Genomic DNA, 22,545 nt, shown 5'->3' with positions numbered 1-22,545 from the left:
GCTGTTCTTCTTCTGACACAGAGCCACATAAAAATAGGGAATACAATATTTGAAATGTATCATTGAAATTGTAACATCTAATACTGTCAGATGGAGAAAGGCCAACATAGCTCGCACACCATAGCACCTATTAATAGACCTGACTCCCTTTTGCAATGTCAGCTGTAACATTAATCCTTGTTTTAAATCATGTTATCTCAAATATCAGCTGCTACTAGTTGTACAGTTCCCTTTCAGTTTATATCAGAGAGCCCAATGGAGTCTTTTGAAGGACCTAGTCAGGTTAACAGGGCTAACTTATTGCAAGTCCCCACTGGAAATAATTCCACTTCAGAGGACGAAGATGTTAATATTGACATTAAACTTCGTTTCTCACCACGTCCCCGAAGACGGAGTTCTTCAGCTTCAGAAGAAGAAGAAGAGGTAGATACTCCCACCAACATCTCAAGAAAAGTTTCATTTGCTGATGCATTTGGGTTTGATCTTGTGTCTGTTAAAGAGTTCGATACCTGGGAATTTCCTAATACAGGACAAGAAAATGATACAGAAGATGAAGTTTTTCCTCAGGATGAATATTTTTTCTCCCAGCAATTTACATTACCTGCTTCTCAAGAAGAACTTTTACAAAAAGTACGAGAGCAGAAAGTAATGTTGGAGTCAGTCCTTCTCCTGCCTGGGATTACCTGTATGAACGGCATTATACGAGTCCTCAATGTGTCCTTTGAAAAACAGGTGTATGTTCGAATGACACTGAATAACTGGCTCAGTTATTATGACATCCTCGCAGAGTTCATGCCTAATTCTTGTGGTAGTGAAACAGATCAGTTTTGCTTTAAGATTTCTTTGGTGCCTCCTTTCCAGAAAGATGGACTTAAGGTGGAGTTCTGCATACGCTACGAGACATCAGTTGGTACTTTCTGGGCAAACAATGATGACAAAAATTACACACTGATTTGTCACAAGAAAGAAACTGTGCCCAAGGTGGATAATAAACCCCAGAAGGAGGTTACAGATAGATCTCTTAAAGGCTGCTTAAAGACAACACAAAGAAGGTGAGGTTACACCTTAATTTTTGGTAATTTAGAATGTAGCTGACTAATTCTGACTTTCTATGTGTGCTTACTCAAGTCAAGACTGCCCATGTTATTTTCTACTATTTTACCTTTTTTTTCTAAATGAAAAATTAGACTGAGACTTGTTTTCACTAAAGTGTTTGTATATATCAGCCGGTGGTTTTCTGCAGACAGATTAGTTTGGGATCATAATTTTATGCATGCCATTAATTTGAAAAATAGTGTGAGGGTCTGTAAACCCTCTGTGGGCTGTGTACCAGTTCTGATCTCTGTAGGATATAAACTGAGCTGACATCAGTGGGATCTTTGTTCTAGACCATGGTAGCTGTACAGTTAAAATACTTTGCATCCACTTCCTTTATAAGTCAACAAAAATTTAAAATCAAAACAAAAGCTGGGTTTTCACACAATTTATTTCATGGTTCTTTCTCTACATGCAATTATTAAATCAGAAATAGCACTGGTGGTTCTTCAAGCAGAAGTGGATAACTGAGAGAAGAATCCAGCAATTACAATAGCTGGTACAAACTTTCCAGCAAGTCATTGGGCTATTCTGCAAGTTGTATATTAGGGCTATAATTCCTTTTCCCTGCCACAGGTGGATGCTTCTGTTTCACATATGGTGAAATGAAGTATGTTTTATAAGGCAGGATCAGTAATATATTAAAGAAAAAAATACATAGAATTTACCTTGTATATACTGTTCTGATTAAAAGTAATATGTTAATTATAAAGTGGCAGTTGTTAACTTTTACTTTAATCACATATAAAGAGAGACACTTGGGAATAGTAACTTTTGGCTTCCTACGTTTTTAACTATGTTCTCTCTGTTAGCAAAACAATCTTGCATGCAAAAATCTAATTTTCAATTATTTCCCCCCCCCCCCAAAATTTGGGATAAATCAGTTGAACTTCTGCAAAACTAAATCTGTATTTTACCTGTAATGTCCTTTGCAATACTTGGATGCCAGAACTAAGTTAATGTTGGGTTTTTGAATTTATGTTGGCGTTTTAGTTCCTATTCTTTCCAAATAAGACAGTGTTGTTTGATTTTGCTGGTGCTCTTCCACTGGAATGAACTGGTAGGGATGGGGGAACAGAACTGCAGTGGTGGTGGGAGCTTAAGGAAGAGGGAGACAGCCAGGGCTTCCTCTGTGCAGAACCTTCGTTCCCAAAACCAGACTTGCTGTGCTGGGAGCTTCTGCCAGCCCTAATCACACATTAGCCTTGTGAGGAGAGGTGCACAATACGGCTTAGTGCCTGTATCCACACCACAGGGTAGGAGCCGCCCAAAGGCTAGCCCGAGGCCTGGTTCACAGCCAGTCCACAAAGCTCTCCTGACAACTGTCCCTTGGGCCAACTCTGGAGCCCTCATGATCACGCTTCCATGAAGGAACATCCCAGTATGTCAGAGCAGAGGGAACGATACTTTTACATGTTCTGCGGTCAGTTCCTGACATTTGTGTCTGGTTTTATACATCAGTTCTGTCCTTTAAGAAGCATCACATGACCTGTTCTGGATAAGTAAGATAGCCTGAGATACCCTGCAGCAGGGCTGTGATATCAAATACCACAGGCATGTGCAGGTGGTATGACTCCAGCCTGAGTTCAGGTAGCCCACAAGGAACAGAGGATGGACATGGAGACTTGAGTGTCAATTTAGTGAGCCCTGGGTTTCCAGATGGTGTTAGGAATAACCTGAAAATTTAGATACCATTGGCATCTAAAGTCAAATGACTCCTCAGTGTTTAATTCCCTAAAGTTTGTTGTGATATGCATAGTGCTAGCAAAAGTTGTAGAAGCCTTCCTTCTGGGAGATAGTCTTTTACATGGATATGCTAAATGATTTATGTGTAAATCACTCAGAGAGCTATTTTAAAAAATAGGAAATGAGATAACGTCTTCTTCTCAATATAAAATTACTTTGTCTCTAATCAGACTATGAAGTTTTCTTCTATGTCAGACTGAAGAGGATTGCATATGTGTGCATGTGTTTATACATACATACATATGGATGGATGGATGTATACATGAATGTGTATATTTGTTCATATAGATACATATACACATGTATGTTTAAAATATTTAAACCAAAGTGGTCAGATTCTTGTCTGCACTAGGATCTGCTACACGTTTCTGTCAAACAGTTAACAAGCATGCACTTTCAAGATCCTCTTAAGTGGCAGAAAAATGTACAGAGACCTTACAGTAAATGCAAAAATGAGCTGAAAGTATCTTTGGAATATTGTTTCAGTGGTCACCAAGGCTTCTGAAAGACAGTTCTGGCAGACTGTAATCCAGGACTAATTTTATGCTACAGGGACTTCATTGACTTCACAAGAGTCACAGCTTTTACCAGTGTAAATGAGGTCAGCATCGGGGCCTTTTGTTTCAGAATAACTAAAATGCCAGCTTCCATTGCTCACTTGTTTTTCAAAGTGTCTTTGTACATGTTGCCCCTTTGAGTGAGGAGGAACACCCTGCAGACATCTGCAAAAGTACCTCATTATTCTCCTTCAGACCCTCATTAAAACTCCTTTGCTTTGATAGCTCAAAAAAAGCACAAAAGAAACAAACCCTTCAAAATTGGCAGTGAGGCTGCTGATGTGCTGTTACTCCTTCATCTCCTGTTGAGCAGTGCTGCCCATTTACCAGCTCTCCTCCACCAGCCCGTCTCTCTCTCTCCTCTTACTTTTAGTTTGGATGATAAACTCTGCAGCGTTTATATGTGCTGTGCTGGGTGGTTATAGAACATTTAGCGAAGTGGGGGATGGTCCTTGACCATAACTAGCTTGTCGTTGGAGTTGCAGCATTGCAAATAGATAGGAATAAAAGCAATTTTATCTATGATTCTCACAATAAAGTGACAGGTAGGGAACATTGCTATCCGTACCCATGAGTTGGACATCTTAAATTAAAGACTTCTTCATAGCAATCTGAATAGAAGGATAATTTAAAAGGACACTCATTTAGGCCTCTGTTTCAAATTTAGAAACCTGTAATAGCATTTTTTTTTTTTTTAACTCTTGGCTCTGAGATATTTGTACTTTCTCTTAAAATGTGCAATTTACCTCTGCAGTTAAAAAATAAGACATGAAAGGGTCATGTCTTTTAAGCAGAGAGTCTGATCCGCTCTAGGGCATACTTGTGCGGCTCATTAAATGTCATTAGCAAGGATTAGTTGTGTTAGTTAAGTGAAAGGAATAATATGCACTTTCAGAGAAAAAAGTTCTGTATTTTAGTGGGGAAACACAATAATATGACTATTTCAAGTTACCCTTAAGAACATGGTCCAGGACTAAGTTGAGTGAATGAGGGCAATAGGCTGACTTCTGACACCGTTATTAAGAAATATATAAAAAAATGGACTTAACCCTCAAAAGTTGCACGTGAAAAAAAATATAGTAAAAAGCAAAATTGCATCAAATAATTAATGCTGAAAACTGTCTATATTTGGATATTCAGAACCACATCACTTAAAAGTCTGCCTCTTCATTTCATGTTTCATTTGCTTTTGCTTCCATGTCTAGGTATGAACAAATAGTCTTCTCTTAAAGTTTCAGAAAGTATTTGGTTCTAGCTGTATTTTAACAACCTAAAATTATTTCCTCATAAACTTTAACAATTTTTGTGGTTTTCAAAAGTCTTCAAAGGATTTGTTCACAGGGACAAAATACAGTTTGGGAAAATAATGTTTAAATTAATTAATTTATGCTTTGGTCTATCTGAAAGTGTTTGCTTAATTTGTACATAGTCATAAATATACTTCAGGAGAAAAACTGACCCCTAAAATTTTAAGAGTGTCACTGGAAATGAAAAAGCTTCTATCAACAAACAGGCCTAATTTCTATCCTATTTATGTAAATGTATATACCTTAAAAAAATGTATTAATATATATTTATATATATAAAAGAAAAATGTAAATTAATTGTATCAGCTCCACTCCTTTCTCTTTTTTTTTTTGACTCTCATGCTTTTGGGATATGGATCATGATTCCAAACATGAATTTTTCCTGGTCCTCAGATTTGGACCACGTGATTCTATCGTGGGCACCAGGCTCCTGCCTTGGTCTGATCAGACAGGAAGTGGTTGGGTGTTGCTTGAGGCAGACTCCTGCAGATCATGCTGAAAGGTGCAGTGATAAAGTTATGGAAGCCATATCCCCTGTCACTGGTGGTGCTACATCCCATTTCTGTGCTTGGCCCTGGTTTGCCATCTGTCAAGGGCAAAAGAGCCAGGAAAATGGCTGATCAGCATGAGAATTGTTTTACAAAAGGGTATTGTGTATTTGGACTCCTGTCCTTCAACAAGGAAGGGGAAGGCTAGTATTTTTGTAATAACTGTTAGAGTTATTCCCCCTTAGCTCTCTGAGCCCACAAATATATCCCTCTGAACTGATCCACAAGTGTATCACTGTGATCCAGCTGATATTGATCCTATGCTTTTTTTTGTAATTGCTAGACTGTACCTTTTTTTGAGTAGTAGTACACCAATTCACTTCCCTCCATAATGCCACTTTAAAACACAACACAGAATAGGGCAATGGCTCTTACAAGAGCTGTTCTATGTAGAGTGCACAAGAGAAAGAAGAGATTAAACCCCCCGTGTCTGTGGGCCGCCAATGCCAAATTTGACAGCATAAATACTAAATGGTTTCTAAGCAATTGCCAGTGAGAAAATTTCTTCTGTGCGTGAGTACTTTTTCTTCTTCAGTTGCTGACCATCTCCTTCCTGATGGGAGGCAAAGGAAGTAAGTTGCTGAAGACCCAGCTTGGCAGGATGGCACCATGCTCAGTCAGTTTTCCCAGGCAGATGGCAGACCAGTGCCTAGGCTGCCCTGAGAAATGCAGTTTTGTTTCAGCTCCGCTTGGCCTTTCCCACAAGCTCATGACGTGATTAAGAAATGCTAAGGCTTCTGACAAAGATGCTTGGAAATAGTCTCTCATGCACTTTGCTATGAGGAACAACTGTATAATTCCCAGCTGGTCTGTTTAAAGTATGGCATTTAAATTATGTTTCCTTTTAATCCTTGCTCTTTTGATTGTGTGTCACCACAATCAGGAAGGGAAAAGAAGAGCAGAAAAGGTGCTAAAACACACCTTCTTTCTGTACTTCTGTTTAATCTCAAGGTTGTTTCTGGCATTTTAAGTCATGAGTTACATCTTGATCAGCATACAGATATGGGATTTGACTGAAGTTTATTGCTATTAATAGGAAGTGACTGCAGTCACTGTTTTTACCAGGAAAGCAGCTGCTAGAGAAGCTATCCATTCACAGGGAGCCAGCTAAGAGGAACACTCCTCTCTCTGTGTTTAATTTGACTTAGTATTCCCAGACCTTCTCTTGCCTCCTGGTCATTGCCAGTTTTTCTCAGTTGTAGAATTAGGTAGGATTAGCGCCAAAATAAGACTTTTCCACATACTTGAAGACTATGATTATGAGGGATGCAGGGTAATTATTTAAGGTGCTCTAAAATATTTTATTCAGACAAGTAGGGTAAAAGCAAGCTTGGAACTGAGTTTGAGTATTAGGAGTTGCTTTTTAATAGCAATTCTGGAGTTATCTTTTGATGAAATTGCTGCAGCCTTACTCTCCAAAGTAATTTAAAGTAAGCTAAGATAAACCACTTGAAAAATATTCTGTAGAGAGCAATCCTACTTGGCCAGAAACTATGCTCAGTGGTTTTTTTCTCTCTGTTTAATCATAATATTTCAAAATCTGGGCATGCATACTATTTGAAATATGAAACTTATTAAAGACCCTAAATACAGATATTTAGGTGAATGGCTTAGGTCTTTGAATGCTATCACAGAACTGTTAAAGAAACAGGTGGAAGATATGGATGTGAATAGTATGCGCAGACAAATAGACACATTCTTCCTGTACTTGTGGTCACCTAATTGGAGAGTACCTGAAAGATGAAAACATGTCACATTTTTGCTTTTGGTAATTGTAAACTGTGCTACCCATCTGCTATCCATTTATTGCACTAGAAATATTAAAAGAAGCTTCTAAAATGTAAGGGAACAACACGTGAAAATAACATGTTGCTGTACTGACAATCCTAGCATAGTATTTACTATGGAACTTATTAGTATTGGTGGTTTCTCGTTCATTTCCATGATCTGCTTTAGAAACTGCTCTTACCAATACTACAGAACAGAAATTTGTGTTCTAATGTGTGGGAAATATTGGTCGCTATAAAGCTTTTTCAGTTGTTTGCATGAAATCATATAAAACCAGTGCTTTGTAATCTGGGTGTCATTTCTCAGCCATGATAAGTACTTGTATTTTACGTGCATTGCTTGGCTTTACACTTCTAAGATTTTTTTCAGTTGCTACAATTTCATCAGCTTATTTAAATATGCCAATACTGTAACACTATTATGACTGACTCTTAGAACTTTTCAATTCAGCAACTGGCTTGATCCTGAAATAGGCACAATAAATAATTTAATGAACATCAGGAGTCTCACTGAACTTTGTAGAATTCTTCATGTGTAAAACTATCCTTGAATGTTAATATTTACAGGACCAGATGCTCTTTCAGATTGCTGGTTAAGGACCTTTGGAAAAATAGAACTACATTGTTAAATGAACTCCTGTATGTTCAATGATTCTTTTGTTTAGGAAGATATCTATTTTGCAAATTGAACCAGGCTGTAAATGACCATTTCAATACTCTCTCCTGTCCACCATTCAGGTACTACAGTTCATAAATGTTCAGTTGGAAAAAAAATTGTTCCATTACATTCAACTTGACTTTGCTAAATGTTAGTCTTGAAAAGATGTTTAAAGTTAGTGCAACATTAGCTGAGAGCACTGGAGTCATATTTAATCATTGCATCGACTACCAGTGTCATTTGAGCTGTTTATTCTGATTATGAACTTCAAGCTGTGATCCAGTCCCACACCACAGCTCTGAAATTGAAGCAACAGATTCAGCAGCAGTGTAAGTCCAGAGAACTAATTGCCCATGGTATTTTTAAGATAAAATGTGGATTATCTTCTCATCTACAAAAGGTGGAAAAAATTGTCCAAACGAATACTTTGAAAGTTAAATTAAGTCCCTGCCTTAGGGCAAAGGAGGGGGTAAGACCTTTTAAACACCGTGGGAGAATGTTAGAAGTGGCTATTTGATCCCTAGACCTTCAGTGACACGCACAAGAAAGTATTAGTTGATATGCCAAAGCATAATAGGGGGCTTGGTTTTCTGAGTCTTTCCACTCTCCTCCTGATTTGTGAAACCAGCTGATATTCTAACACTAAACCTGAAGATTTATTAGTGCTGGTTACTAACTGTAGTCCTAAAGGGCACTGAGCTACACAACTGAACGTGAACTAGGCAAAGCTGGCAGGTTTTTCCTACCTTGCACTTAGGTGCACCAAGTGGATTGGCATTTACATTTTGTTTTGACACACAAGTGTTGTCCCTGCAATAACATTTATAGATGCTGGGTGATAAACATAAGATATACTAGCCTGAAACGCTTCATGTTGTGGTAGAGGGCTGGGGAGTTTGTCAGTCTCCACAGCTACCCTAGTAAATCTGAACCAGTGTCTCCTAGGTTTTTTCCATGTCTTCTTGATGGAAATATTGATACCTATCACACAGCTGCCTTCTTGCTGTGTGGTAGTAAGCAGGTGGAAAATGAAAATAAGGTTATAAAAGTCTCTTGTCATGATAACACCTGGGATTTTTATCCTATTGAGATACTTATTGAATTTACAGCTGCTTTCCAAGGTTTAGATCATAGTTGCCCTCTCTCAAGAACAACTGTCTAAGGCTCATTTTTGTGGTCACCCTTTCTGTTCTCCTCCCCAGGGTTGCTATCTGTGTCTTAGTCTCACCTGACTACCATCTACCTCTCTACAGTCTATCTGAGGCACTTATCACCTTCTTGTATATGTGCCTCAGCATACTGCAGGCAGCCTCTAGGAAAATACTCTCTTCTGACACACCAGGAGGAGACTGCTCCTTCTCTATTTTTCCCATGTGAGATTCAGAAAAAGACCAGGGGCCACATGGGTTAATGTTTTTCTCCTCTCATATTTATCCAAAACAGACACAACTTGAAAGTTTCTCTCCTCCAATCTTTTAAAGCAGTGGGAGAAAGAAGCAAGAGAAGAACACAGGGACACTACCCCCAGCTCCTTTCTACACCACCATTTTGATATTTGGTCATGCCTCTTCCAGACAAAATAGCAACCTATGAAGCATATCCTCTGACATTAGACCAAGCCTAGCCCTCAGGAAACTTGACTCCTGACTCACCTTTTCCTCTTTTTCAGCATCTCAATAGTAAGGTCCTGCATTGCTAATTCACAATGGATCTCTCAACAGACTTTCTAACACTGCCCTGGAGAACATTTTTGAAAGAGGTTCTCTGTTTATGAAATACTTTAGCCCATTCTGTCAAAGGATTCAATGAATTTTTTGACCAATGCGCATATAAAACAGCTGTGTAACACGACTTCTGAACTGGTTTTGCTTCAACATTGCTTCATGGATATCATAATAAGGTGCAACAATCATGACAGAGCTGTGAAAAGGTCTCAAAAAAGTGGCAGTGTTCCTGTTTATGATTTCTATAGCTTAATTTGAGGTATAACTGACATTATGCAATGGGCTCTTCTGCAGTCTTCATACCTATACTCATGAGATTTGGGGATAGACAATGCAATATTAAAGGTTTGAGCCTGGCACCAAACTGGTGTTGGGCTCCTGGTTCAGACTGGATGGCACTAAAATCTTCAACTGGATGGATATACATCTTTATTTTTAAAAAATTGTATTAATGTTTTGCTATTAAAACTCAAGGTCTTTTTTAATGAGCTAGAAAATAAAGACTAATTTCTTGGGACTTTGTTTGCTTTGAGGCAATGATTATTCTCATCCCAAGTCAGGCCAATGCATTTTGTTCTGTGCCACCCATGTCCCTGCTTCAATCATAAACTAAGACTGAAAAATGAAAATATTAGTAATTGGAAAATATAATCCCCTGGATAACACCAATTCAATAATCTTAATAAAAATAGATTTATTACAAACATTGTCTGAATCCTACTGGGAATTATCTTTGCAGAAAAAAAGCTAGAATTCACTTACAGCTGGTCTCTTGATCAATTTTCCCCCTTGATACTATTAATCATCATACCATATATCACTTATTCTGAGCATCTTTTTCAACTTTGCTTTCCAAACTTCTTTTCTATTTTTTCCTTGTGCAGAAATTACTGACAGTCCTTTATTGTCCATATCCAGGCTCACCTTTTCTCCTTGTCTTGTGACAGCCCCTTTTCTTTGGTGAGAAGACAAAAACTAAGGGGTATTTCCTCAAGGTGGAGAAATACCACCTTGGTTAATATTGTCTTCCTCAAATTTCAAACATTTAAGTAGAGGTTCTTTGTGGCACTGTTTTCATTCAAAATGCTTGAGAAGTCTGCTTGACTGACTCTCCTGGAAATGCAATCTTCTGTTCCCAGGGTAGTTTCCAAGAGGCTGCTGCAGTGCCATCCTCTTTTGGCAGCCAGCAAATGCCCTCACCTACTGCTCTAAAAATGAGTGTACCACATCCTCTCCTGCCTCTGCCCTCTGTTTCCTGACTATCCACAAGGAAGCTAATTAGTGTCAGTCCCATTTGTTGGGTGACACCTATTTACTAAGAACTAGATTGAGCCTTCTCTAACACTGCTGATAGTTGAAGGTCATATAAGAAAATCAATCTTGCCTAGATTTGTAATAAGGGCTCCTATTTTACATACAGCTTCATTTTAACAGGATAGGTTGTAATGGCAATATTTTAGAATATATTCAGTTATTTCTACTTAGTGTTCGCACAGCTGTTCATTTATAGATGCTGATGTTGTCTGCAGTTTTTGCTTCTGAATCTTTTCCATTGTGGTATCAATCAGTTTTGAATTTAACATTGTTTTAAATTATTGTTTTCTGCATTGTTTACATTAAATTATTTTTCTGTTGTGCTTCTATTTTTTAAATACCTCCTGAAAAAAATTAAACATATAAACAGAAAGCCACGATACTGCCACACACAACCTATAATAACAATGTTATGGTTCAGGCATGTATAACATGACATCTCCACAACGAGGGATCATTTGAAGCCAAAATGCTTTTAGGTGGGAATTTGCCATATTTTCAGGTAAAGCCACCTAAGAAGTCAAAATTCAGGAGTGTGCATTAGGAGTGCAGAAGCGAGGAATGGTGGTGGCTGAGCTTCAGCTGTGTTCTGTTTTGTTGTCATCATGGATAGCAGTTCTCCACACCATGCTCTCTGCTCTGTGCAGGCTTAGTCTGTCTCTAGTAAATGCAGCTGCTGGCTTCTGCTATACCTGAGGTCTAGCTCCCAGGACTCTGCCTCGAGTTTTGGAAAGAGGCAGTTATATCCTGCTGAGGATGCAGCCACTGCCCAGACCCACAGCTCCTCTGCCTCCCCAGCTCTTCTCCCCAACACCTCCCTGGTCTTCAGTGCTGTTCCATCAAATTCCAATACAGCTCTGACACCCCTACCTAATATTAAGATCAGCCTTTTTTAACACTATGTAAAAGCCTGAAAAAGACCTAAGGCATTTCTCTGAAAATTGTTTTAGATGAGTACTTAGCTTCTTTGCAACTTGCTTTCAGAGCCACTTTACAGCTTCTTCCAGCTTCCCCTGCCTAATGGGTTTGGTAGCTTAGAATTCACACATGCTGCTCACACCAACTGCCCTTTGTTGGCTGCTACCTTTGCTCTGCTGCTCACTCTGTCATCTCCTTTAAACCCTTCCCAGTTCTGATTTTATGTGCCCAGAACCTCTGCCTTCTTGGACAGCCATAATTCTGTGTCCAGTTATTTAGAGCTCTCCCTAGGGTCTAATATTAGAATCTTATTTAATTGTCTTTTATCCCTATGTCTTGTCTTAAAATAAACAGAGGACTGTTTAGTATTCTCACACAGTAGTGTCAATTTTCTTGCATTTTCTTTATATGTATAGCACAGTTTATTGCAACACATCTTCTTGCTCATCTCTTTTTTATGCACCCTAATCTTCATATACTCCAAATCTGGTTTGAATTATTGAAATTCTTTAGCAATCATAAATAACCTTTTTCTGTATTTAGATGATTTCTAAGAAAAAAAATGTATTCCCTTAATTTCTGGCAAATTCTTATCAATACCTTTATATACAAGTTCTTATAAAGATTAGCTATTCTTATCTAATTGTTTCTAGGAGTTTAAGACGGTCTCAGCAGGAGTTGCTGAGGGATGAAACTTCTAATGATGATTTAAAGCAGTGAAGTGTGTAGGCTGAAACTGAAATAATTATTGCTGTAACCCTCTAAGCACTCCAAGTTCCTCAAGAGAAAATACTTTGTTCAGAACAGACCCTGAACAACAAAATGCGAAGAAAGTAAAATAATAAAAAACCCTCCAACCCTTGAAGCAGGATGATAATTTAGAAATAGAATCAGTATAATGTGAAGATGTTCTCAACAACTGCTCACAAATGCATCAGACATCACAATTAAAAGGGAATAATAATTATGGCCCCATTCTAAAGTATGGAATATTCTATTCCATTCAATAAGTCATGAACACTTTAAAACCATCAGTGTAATCTACAAACCTATATTTACAACATTAAACTGGATGTTCTGCCTTTTCAATAACTGTCATCTCATCTCTATTATTTTCACCTCAGACTCTAATTGTTTCTTTTATAGGAGCTAACCTACCAGTGTCCTTGGCAGTACAGTTTATGGCTCATGCATTTACAGTAATTGTTTGGGCAATTTGCCACACAGTATAACAATCTTCACATCACAATCAGTTTTTACAATAAACAGCATTAGTTGTGAAAAATACAAGTGATGCATGATTCTTATGGTAGATAAAGGGCACTGAAGATGCCCTTTAGAAAAAGAAAAGAAAATGCTCAAGCCTTGAACTACTTGAGAAAAATACTGATGTCACAATAGAGCTAATTACTTTGATGGTACAAACAAGAGGGGGAAAGGGCCTTGCATTCATTAGTGTCAATTCCAAATGAGAGCATACCATTCATATAAATAATTTTCTGCCTTCATTTAGACAAAATATGCAGGTAAACAAATAAGAAATAAGCACCAGCTCTGGCAGTAGCGATGATTTTGCTCCTTAGCTTTATCAAGGCTCTTGTTTTTCTATAGACACAGGGAGCTCAAAGCCCGGGCAGATACAGCTTACAGGTAGAACTCTGGATGAGGCCAGATCCTACTGCCCACCAGCTGGTTTGCTCCAGCGTGGCCAGCACTGCCAGGCACTACTGGACACTGTAGCCTCTGTGTATAGTAGTGGTCTGCTCCTGGGAGGCTGAACATGTGCTTAATGGCTTCTCTCCATAACACACAGGTGGTGGCACACAAACGTGTCTCACTGCACGCGTCTCTGCTGCAGACATTTTGTCGCCTCTCAGTTTTCAAGTGTCCTAAAATAAGAGGTCAGTAGTGAGGCCATTGGACACACCTCCAGCAGGCAGTCTTCCATGTTAGAAATTCTCCAGAGGAGAAATAATATATTTGCATTCTTATGCCAGTGCATAGACAGGGTAATTCTCAGCCTCCTTGTCATCTCCACGCCACATTATGGACCCTGGGTGGTGCAGAGGCACAGCGAGGCAAGGCCCCAGAAGGCACAAAGCTGGCTTCAAGCCAAGTCTATACCTCCTCTTCCTGAGCTCAGCCGTGACTTCTCTGGCAGCACCAGGGCTTGAGACTAAGAACATGTGATAATAAATTGTGGAGTGGTTGTATTATAAAACTGTAACTTCAAATTCTGAGAACACAGACATCAGTTTAAATCAGTAGGGAGACTTGTCCCTGTAGCGAGTTTTGGACTGAGCAATATGGAGGCAAGGAATGAGTTTGTCTTTACTCATTAAATATTTAGTTCATATATTCAGTTAGTGAGATAGAATCAGATTAACTCTGGAGACACTTTCACAAAAGAAGTCAAAGTCTGCACTTTGAAGGTCTGCATCAGGACCCTTGGTAGCTCCCGAACCAAAATGAAACATATGTTTTTAGCTTCCCTTTTTTTTTTTTTTCTGTATAGTACCAAGGTTTTTTTCCCTTCTTGCATTTTCCTCTCAGCGTGAATTTGTTTCAGAAATATTTTCTGCCCTGTCCAACTGGTATTTTAGGATCAACACAAATGGAGCAATATTTTCAAGCAAGCCGACTGTTATGGGGGTTATGTTAGTAAAAAAATATCTTGAATTCTTACTCTTCTGAGCCTTACAAAAAATTGAATAGAATTTTAAAGCTCTGCTTAGAACTTTAGACATACAAAGTCTTCCCTAATCCTTTCCAAAATGACTTCTTCCTGAGAAATTCATTCTTGCTGCATGTTTGTGGATTTTGAATGATATTGCATACAAGACTACTGAATTTTAGAATTACGTGTGGAAAATCCTTTCTCTAGTTTCTCACCCAGGTCTTCAAAACATTTTACAGGCTTTCTGATTTTGATGTGTACATAAATGTTTTAAAATAATTTTTGTTGTTGCTTGTTTAAATGCAGATATTTCCTTCTCTACTTCCTTCTGAAATTACATCTGCTGCTAATGATACAAAAATAACCAAACTAAGCTGCCTGCCCTTCGTTCCCCATATTCCCTTTCCCAGCTCCATGGGGTTACACTTCTGTGCAGGATTGCCTGTTTGGCTCCAGTGACAGCTCAAACATGAGTACTTAACTGCACTAATTTACTTTTTGCTCTTCTGCTTCTCAGTAAAACACTGCTGACACATGGAACTACTTCATTTCAAGGATCTCACATGTTGTTTACATCCCAGTGGCATCATTCTTCAGCAAGGCTGGGTATTTTTGGCACTAGATCCAAAAGCACTAGTTATATTGAAGGCTGCTTTTATATGAGGTTACTCTGAGGCTTAGAAATCTGTCCTGAAATTAAAATATAACTACTGTTTGGTTAGCAACTTTAGTCTTGCCAGCTCTTTTCATGAGGACATTCTAGCTTCACCTCAACTTCAACTACAATACATTATCTTCAGGGTAGAATTTTGATTTGTTTTGATTTTGAATCTACAGTAAAAATCAGAAGCATGAAAGCACCTACAAAACCTAAGACTATTTTTAGATAAAATAATGTTAAAAACTTTTTTCCCTTTTACGTACTTTAATTAAATATTTGAGAAATACATTCTTTGAATACTTTAACAACCTCATGCCTCTCTGAACTTCAGACTAAATAATATAATCCCATGTTTTCTTTTAATTATGAGATAGTATAAAATTGATCAGGTTGCATTAATTTCAGAGTTGTTCAGGTACATTTTCATCTTTCCATACTCTGTAATCCAACAATTTTAGCCTTTTTCTCACATTTTTAAAAATAAATATCACATGATTTAGATAGTAAGATCTAGCATAAGTGGATATATCACAGAACAAAGTGAATGGTACTGTGAGTTATACAAACATACAGACACAACTTTAGCCAAATATTGGTGTGTGAACTAAAATCCTGACAAGTGATAACCCCACCTATTATGATGGAGTTTGCTGCTCCTGGCTATAGTCCCAAACCTATTTCAGGCCAGACCAAAGCACCTGCTGTTCCATAGTGCAAACGTGCACTCCTGCAAACACAACTCTCAGGGCATATAGCTGCAGAGGAGCATTTGAAATAGGGCTGGGTTGCGATCATAGGATCATGAAGTCTCATCCCTTGGGAAATGTGTTGCATAATCTTGTTCTCAAAAATATATTCATGTTTCCATACTGAGACCTTCTCAGTTTCTTGTGTCTGATACTTGCACCAAAAAAATACGAGATATACTTTTCTAATGCTTGCAGATCTTCTTTTAAGTTTTCACAACAAATGTTTTTGTGAACTCTTTATATTAATCCATTAACAGTCTTCCTGCTTTTTCATCTTTTGGGTATTTACCCCTTTGCTATATCAATAGAGGGCATTTATTCCTCCTCTCAGACTTTATTTTGTTATGCTGAAAATAGAACTACTTGATCTGCCTCCTTGGTTATTATAGATTTTTCATCCTGCCAGCCTTCCTCTAGTCTTCTTCTGAACATGTTCCAGTTTGAATCAATTTTTCTTGGACATAGTAGATAAATGTTCTAGAGGAGTTCTTATGGGTGCCTGGTGCCACAACATGAACATTTCTTGGAATCTTTCATAACTGGGAATACCTTCTCTGAGACATTACCGCTGAACTTGGTTTGCCTTGATATCGCAGTGTCTATCTCATCTCACACCAGCACCTTGGAAATGGTTTCTGACAAAAAAAAAAAACCTCAGATTTTTCTTGTTCACCCATTTCTTCCAACTTCTGAGGCCTAGTTTTGTGGCAGAAACTCTTTCTAGTCCCTAAATGTATAACCTGGCACTTTCTAATTTTGAATTTCATCCCTTATCTATTATTCTGATCCTCCAGGCCACCGATTTCTTTCAATCCTCCTCTGTGTTGGTGATGTCTCCCAACTTCGTCTCTGCCACAGATTTAATTTAACTTTGACTTCTTGTGCTTTGGTCTGTAATAACATGACTGAGTAAGTCTGATTGCATGACTTGTCCTCTCCAATTCCCCAGCGATGCCTGCTAGCTCCACAGCCCAGCTCCTGGGACCCTGCTTGGCACCGAGCCCCTCTCCCACCGCCCAGCTCTTCTGCTCATCTCCCTCTTCTCCCATTTAATTAATAAATTTCCCATGTGGCTGCACAACAAATGCTTTAATGAAGTCCAGATAACTGATTTTTAGACAAGGGAAATATAGTAATCTTATCAAAGACAGATATTATCAGGTGAGTCTGGCATTTTTATGCCGTTTTCCATTTATCTATATTTCTTCTCTCATTTTTGTTCTAAATATATTGTGAGAACCTTTTGAAGACACCTGGGCCTGTAGTTGCCTTGACACTATTTATCTTCTTTTTCCTAAATATAGCTAATCCTTTTTCTACTCTTCTGATATTGTTGCAGTATAGGACCAATTGAATAGGTCTGAATAGGAAAGGTTTTAAACCAATATGTGTTTTCCTCCGTTGGGTCTCTCAGATTTGGGTTGGAGATTATCTGCTTCTCTTAATTGGAGCATATTTAAACAAAAAGTTCTGCTCCCAGACTGGATGAAATAATATAATTTTCCAAATCGCTCTTCCTATCAGTTATGGCCTGCAAGATTTCTGTTCCTATAAGAATCTGCCCCACCACTAGCACCGTGGTAGAAGAATTTACGAGAAGCCTTTTGGTTGTTGGGTTACATGTAGATTATGTGAAATCTTGATGAAACTTCACTTATAAATATATTCTCATTTAGCTTAAAAAGGCTAGTTTGAAAGCCTTGACATGTCTGAGTTTATGAGTTTATGAGTTTATGAGTTTATGAGTTTATGAGTTTATGAGTTTACCTTTCATGAAGTCAAAGAAATATTGTTTATTGGCTATTTTTTCTTGCCACTTATAATTTTCTATCTACTCCACATCTTTAGGGTTCAAGTTTAACATTTCCTGTCTGGGATCCCAATTCCACATAACTTGGGGACTTCTGAACTCCTTCACATAATGTCCATCACATTTTCAGTCCTCTCAGTCCTACTAACTAGCCCCTGAACTTCATATTTGTTCTTTCTAATGCAAAATTACAATGATAACCTGTTTTCAGTCCTGATTTATTTTTATAATTCAATACAAGTGAATGATAATTTCAAGGATGAATCATATGAGCATAGGTTTTGGGGTTTTTCGCCTGCTAGAAATTCCTAAGTTCCTGGTGTACTTTATGAAGATGTGCTCCATTCAGTTGAATGAGAGAAAGCAACAGAGCTTATGCAGGTTTACAGGTACTTATGCTGGAGTGGAATCACATCAGCTGACATAATGGATTTTTTTCTAGCTTGCATTGTTGTCAGACTACCTGGATCACTTAAAAATAAAAGTAAACCCTTTTTAACAGAACACAAATATTGTGTCTCTCATCATATAAGGCAAGTTTAAACTATCCTTCACAACAAAGTGCAATAATTAATTTCTGAAACAAAAGCTTAATTAATATTCTAATTTAAAAATCTGCTCATGGAATTCTGATACTGTGCTAGGACATTTTCAGAGAAATATGGAGAAAAACTTACCAACTAGACAAACACCTTCTAATTGCCCCTGTTTGATAAAGCAGCTAATTATTATTGGTTTTTGGGAAGTATTTCAGTCCTTAGGATATACATATATCTTTGAGATTGTTCTGTAGTTATATGCACCCATAGCCTCAACATCTTCATATAATTTCCTAAATTGAAGTAGTGGTTTAAGTTACTATTTTTTATGCTCCTCGTGATCCTCAAATACTGCAGTATCAATATCCTCAATTTAAGCCAATTTTAGATTTCTCCCAAGAATAATTATATGAGGACAGATATTTCTGATATAAAATTAAATTAAGTAAAATAACTGTTACACTGACATTCCCTGTGCTCAGGTATTTGCAGGGCAAGTGTGCACAAATAATGGTCTAAAAACCAGAAATCTTTATAAAATTCAGTGCAGTAGGCAAGAAACTATGCTACAAGCCCTGCAGTGTGTATCCTAGCTGTGAGGCTGTGTTATCATTGCTATTTTTAACCTGTGTGGCTGTTGTGAAAAGAAACTTTTGTGCCAAGGCTCCAGATGCTACTTGAACAAAAGTTAAGGAAAAATTCAGCTCCAATCACAGCAAAAGTAAAATGGAGGGGCCTGCCTACCTTGAGCGTTACATTCGCAGCCACTAAAACTCCATAACCGCATTCCAGTTTGAATTTATAGTTACAAGGTGAGATTCATGGAGCTTTACATAATGGCTGAAACTGTAGGTTCCCTTTATGGTCAGTAAATAAGGTCTACCTTTCAGAGGTAGAGAAGCACCTTCGAAGGATCCATCACTCCATCTTACTCATGATGCCCATGTTAGAGGGAATAAATCTCCTTTTGGAAGTGTTAATCTCTCACCACTGATAATAGGAATGATATACAGGACTGCCTGAACACAGATGCTTAGAAGTGTAAGGCTAGATAAAGTAACACTATCCTGGCACACACCCATAATTATCCAGCTTGAAGCATCTTTATACCTGTACGTTTAAAGGTTTATAAAATAGGTACTCAGCATCCTTATTCAAACACTCTGTCTATATTTTTACACTGAAAATTTGTTAACCAAACCCAAAAATATTCACTGCATAGGAAACACAGCAAGCGGGGGGCAGAATCCAGTTTCTCCTTTCACCAACATATGAAATTTAAGCTAAAGAAGAAGGATCCTGCTTGCACATCCAACTTCATTAGGAGGAGGCAAATCTGCCCTCCAGTTTTCCCCCAAATGTTCTGTATCCTGATAATCTGGGTATTTTTTGCATGAATGATGTGCAGTGGGGTTTTTTATCACGTGAGAGTGTGATAGAAGCTGAAAGTGGCACTGCTACTTGGATGCCACAGTAGCTGGATGTGAACTCTAGCTACCACTAGAATATTATGCTAGATATAGGCGTTAACAACTCCCCTTCTCCTGGGAATGCTTCTTGAATTAAAAAATTTGTCGAACTCTGGTTTCTTTACGAAGTAGAAGAAGAGTCCCTTCTAGCAGAAAATTATGCCATCCCTGCTTCCCAAGAGTTGTGGCATCCATATGGCTGAACACTGCAGGTAGTCAGCTACGTTCAAAGAAATGTTGACACTTTAAGATGCTCTTTTTTTCCCCACTGGAAAGCAGTGGAAGGTTTCCTGCTGGGCCCATGTGGTTTTGGGATCACACTTTTGGGGTGATGATTCAGTTCATGTGTTATACATGTCTTGGTTCCTAATCTGGGGCTTTTGCAGACACCCTGATAGCACCTAAATGTTTTGATGCATCTGTATCATGGTTAAACCCCAACTTACACATTTATGGAAGCAGATGAGTGAAAAAGATGCAAAAGGGCAGAAAAAACTGGGAACTAGATGTAACACTAAGACAAGCCTTTGAACAGTAAAAAAACCCCAACAAACAAACAAACAAAAACCAACCACCCTCACCAAAACCTTATGTATAAACGATAAGCTCTAATGATTTACCTTAAAACCTCCACAGATCAACTGAAAAAAGGTGGATCTGCCACCCTTTTCAGAATGAAATGCAGATTATAACAACTGCTGCTAGGGGAAAATACAACTCAGTGTGAGTAGAAGAGTGAAAAACACATGGAGGTTATGCACATACCAGAATTCAAGAGTGACATGACATTCATACAGATTGCAAGAATATTTAGCATTATTGCAATTAATGGTGGAAAAGAATTGCTGAGAGAGCATTAAATCTTGTGCTTCAAGGACAGCTTCTAATAAAAAATGGCCAAGAGGAAATTTAAGAGGGCAGTGCAAATTACCCCAAGTATTTTCCTACAAGAACTCTACATCTTCCCCTGAAGTATCTGATGGTGGTCAGTGTCAGAGGTCAGATGCTAGACTGGCAGGATCTTCTGTCTGCTTTAGTCTGGCAATCCCTATAAAGACTGGTTTTTAAAAAGTTGGTGACAGTAGATGTCTACATTCTTTTAATAGAGTATAAATTTAGCATCCTCCTTCTGAATTAAGCATTTAGGTGGCAGAGTTAATGTTATATCAATTCAAATGAAAGACACTAGAAGAAAATAGAAGGGGAAAAGATTAATATTTGAAAATTAGAAAGTAATTTTCAGTAACAGAGGTGGACGGCTGGTTGAAAATCACATAAATTAAGACCTACAGAAAAAAAAATTGCTCCTCATAGAGGAGTCATTAGGAGTGATATAATAATTTACATTTTACATAAGTGACATTCTCTTAGCATTTTTTTTCCTTTTCCACTAAAGGTTAGATCCCTATAAGCACGATTCAAACTGCTAGGACTTGGCAGTTCGATTGATATCAATTGATATTGATGAGGACTGCAGGCACTCAGCATCTCTCTGTAGGTGTTTTTTGTGTTGAACCTGGCCTTTGTTTTCACAGCCAGCAAAGCAACAGAAAAAATTGCACTGGCTGCAGGGAAGCAGAATTCATTCCTGCCGGCCAGGCATAGCTTAGCAACAGGATTTATACTGTATGCAAGCAGGGAGGATCTTTTGATTTACTTAAGGTAACAAACATGCCTTTTTCCAGACATCTCTGTATACATACAAATATTTGGAAAACACAAGCAAGAGAGAGCCCTGGCATCTTGAACACATATATCCTTCCAGACCCTTGCCTGACCCCAAAATTATGCTCTCCTGTCACTGATGCATCTAATCACCTTTGTGCTGCTTTCTCAGAAAAGGCCTGGGAAAACCCATCAGATTTGCAATGTAATTTGAAGGTCAACATATTCTCATTTTCTTGGCCAGTTCTTTCTTATGACCAACTCTTAATAGGTCACTCAAAAAAGCTACATTTTATGTAGCTGTTTTCAGAATTTCAAACAGCATTCAAAATGTTGTGTAATTAACTAGTAGTCTTTATATTTGGGTCTAAGAGGAATAAGAACAACAATTTTTGCAGAATAACACAAGAAGTTTCTTTTTGTTTAACAGAAAAGAAGAAATATTGGCAACGTCTGATGATGGCACATGGAATAAGTCAAGGACTTCAGGTACAACACCCAGTTTAATTAGTTCTTCCTTACTGCACATGTTAATTAAAAATAGTGAAACAACCAACCTCATGGAAATTTGAACTATGTTTTTGTTAACTCTTCAGACACAAACATCCCAGAGATTGTTTATTCACAAGCAGAAGACAAAGACACCAAACAAGCTAATGAAAATATAAAAGAGAGAAATGCAGAATACAACCAGGGTGATTACAAAGATGATGAAAAAGAATTAGAGTTGCTGGTAAGTGTTATACAATTATATCTACAGTATTAAATGATTTGAATCCATTTACGCTTCAAAGCTGGTGAAATGCCCCCTTTTAACAGAGCTGACTGATGTACTAATTTACAAATGTAAAGCCTTGGTCTGTACTTACACTGAATCTCTAACTGATTCAACAATAGAAGGTGCTTTGATTTCAGTATAGTGCATCAACTTTTTCTGGTCTTAAATTAATGACTTCTCCCTTTTGCTTCTTTACCAGAGGCTCTAAATGACAGTTCTAAGGAATTAGAAGGGTAACATTTAATAAAATCTCTCCTCCTAGTCTCTAGGATGGGAATATTTTTAAAGATATGCTTTCTATTTGTAAAATTTTTGTACTTTTAGTACTGTTTACTTCTGAGATTTTTGAAATTGTAACTATATGAGTACAGTAAGTATATATATATTGATATTGGCAGATTTTTCTATTTAAGTATTTTACATTATATTTTTTTACAATGAATTTCACACTCAGTGAACATTCAATCTATTTGGATTTGTGTGCATGCATGTGTGTGTGTGGTTTGCCTTGCATTTTTCAATATGAAAGAAAAAATGGCAATA

At 37.8% G+C, this 22,545-nt stretch overlaps 1 protein-coding gene across 1 annotated transcript in view; it reads left to right on the top strand.

The window, feature by feature from the left end:
• Positions 1 to 255: 255 nt before the first annotated feature.
• PPP1R3A (protein phosphatase 1 regulatory subunit 3A) overlaps positions 256 to 22,545 on the top strand; it is a 34,203-nt gene continuing 11,913 nt past the window's right edge. The window contains exons 1-3 of the mRNA XM_042018065.1: positions 256 to 1,052; positions 21,655 to 21,713; positions 21,821 to 21,957. Of these exons, the coding sequence (XP_041873999.1) occupies positions 256 to 1,052; positions 21,655 to 21,713; positions 21,821 to 21,957 (993 nt within the window). The remainder of the gene's footprint in view (positions 1,053 to 21,654; positions 21,714 to 21,820; positions 21,958 to 22,545) is intronic.

This window comes from Corvus kubaryi, unplaced genomic scaffold (genome assembly GCF_017639235.1).
Source record: "Corvus kubaryi isolate FWS band 111438036 unplaced genomic scaffold, C.kubaryi_AGA036_p1.0 137, whole genome shotgun sequence".
Classification (NCBI taxonomy): domain Eukaryota; kingdom Metazoa; phylum Chordata; class Aves; order Passeriformes; family Corvidae; genus Corvus; species Corvus kubaryi.
Note: the sequence above shows the minus strand (reverse complement) of the source record. Positions and strands in the feature narration are given on the sequence as shown.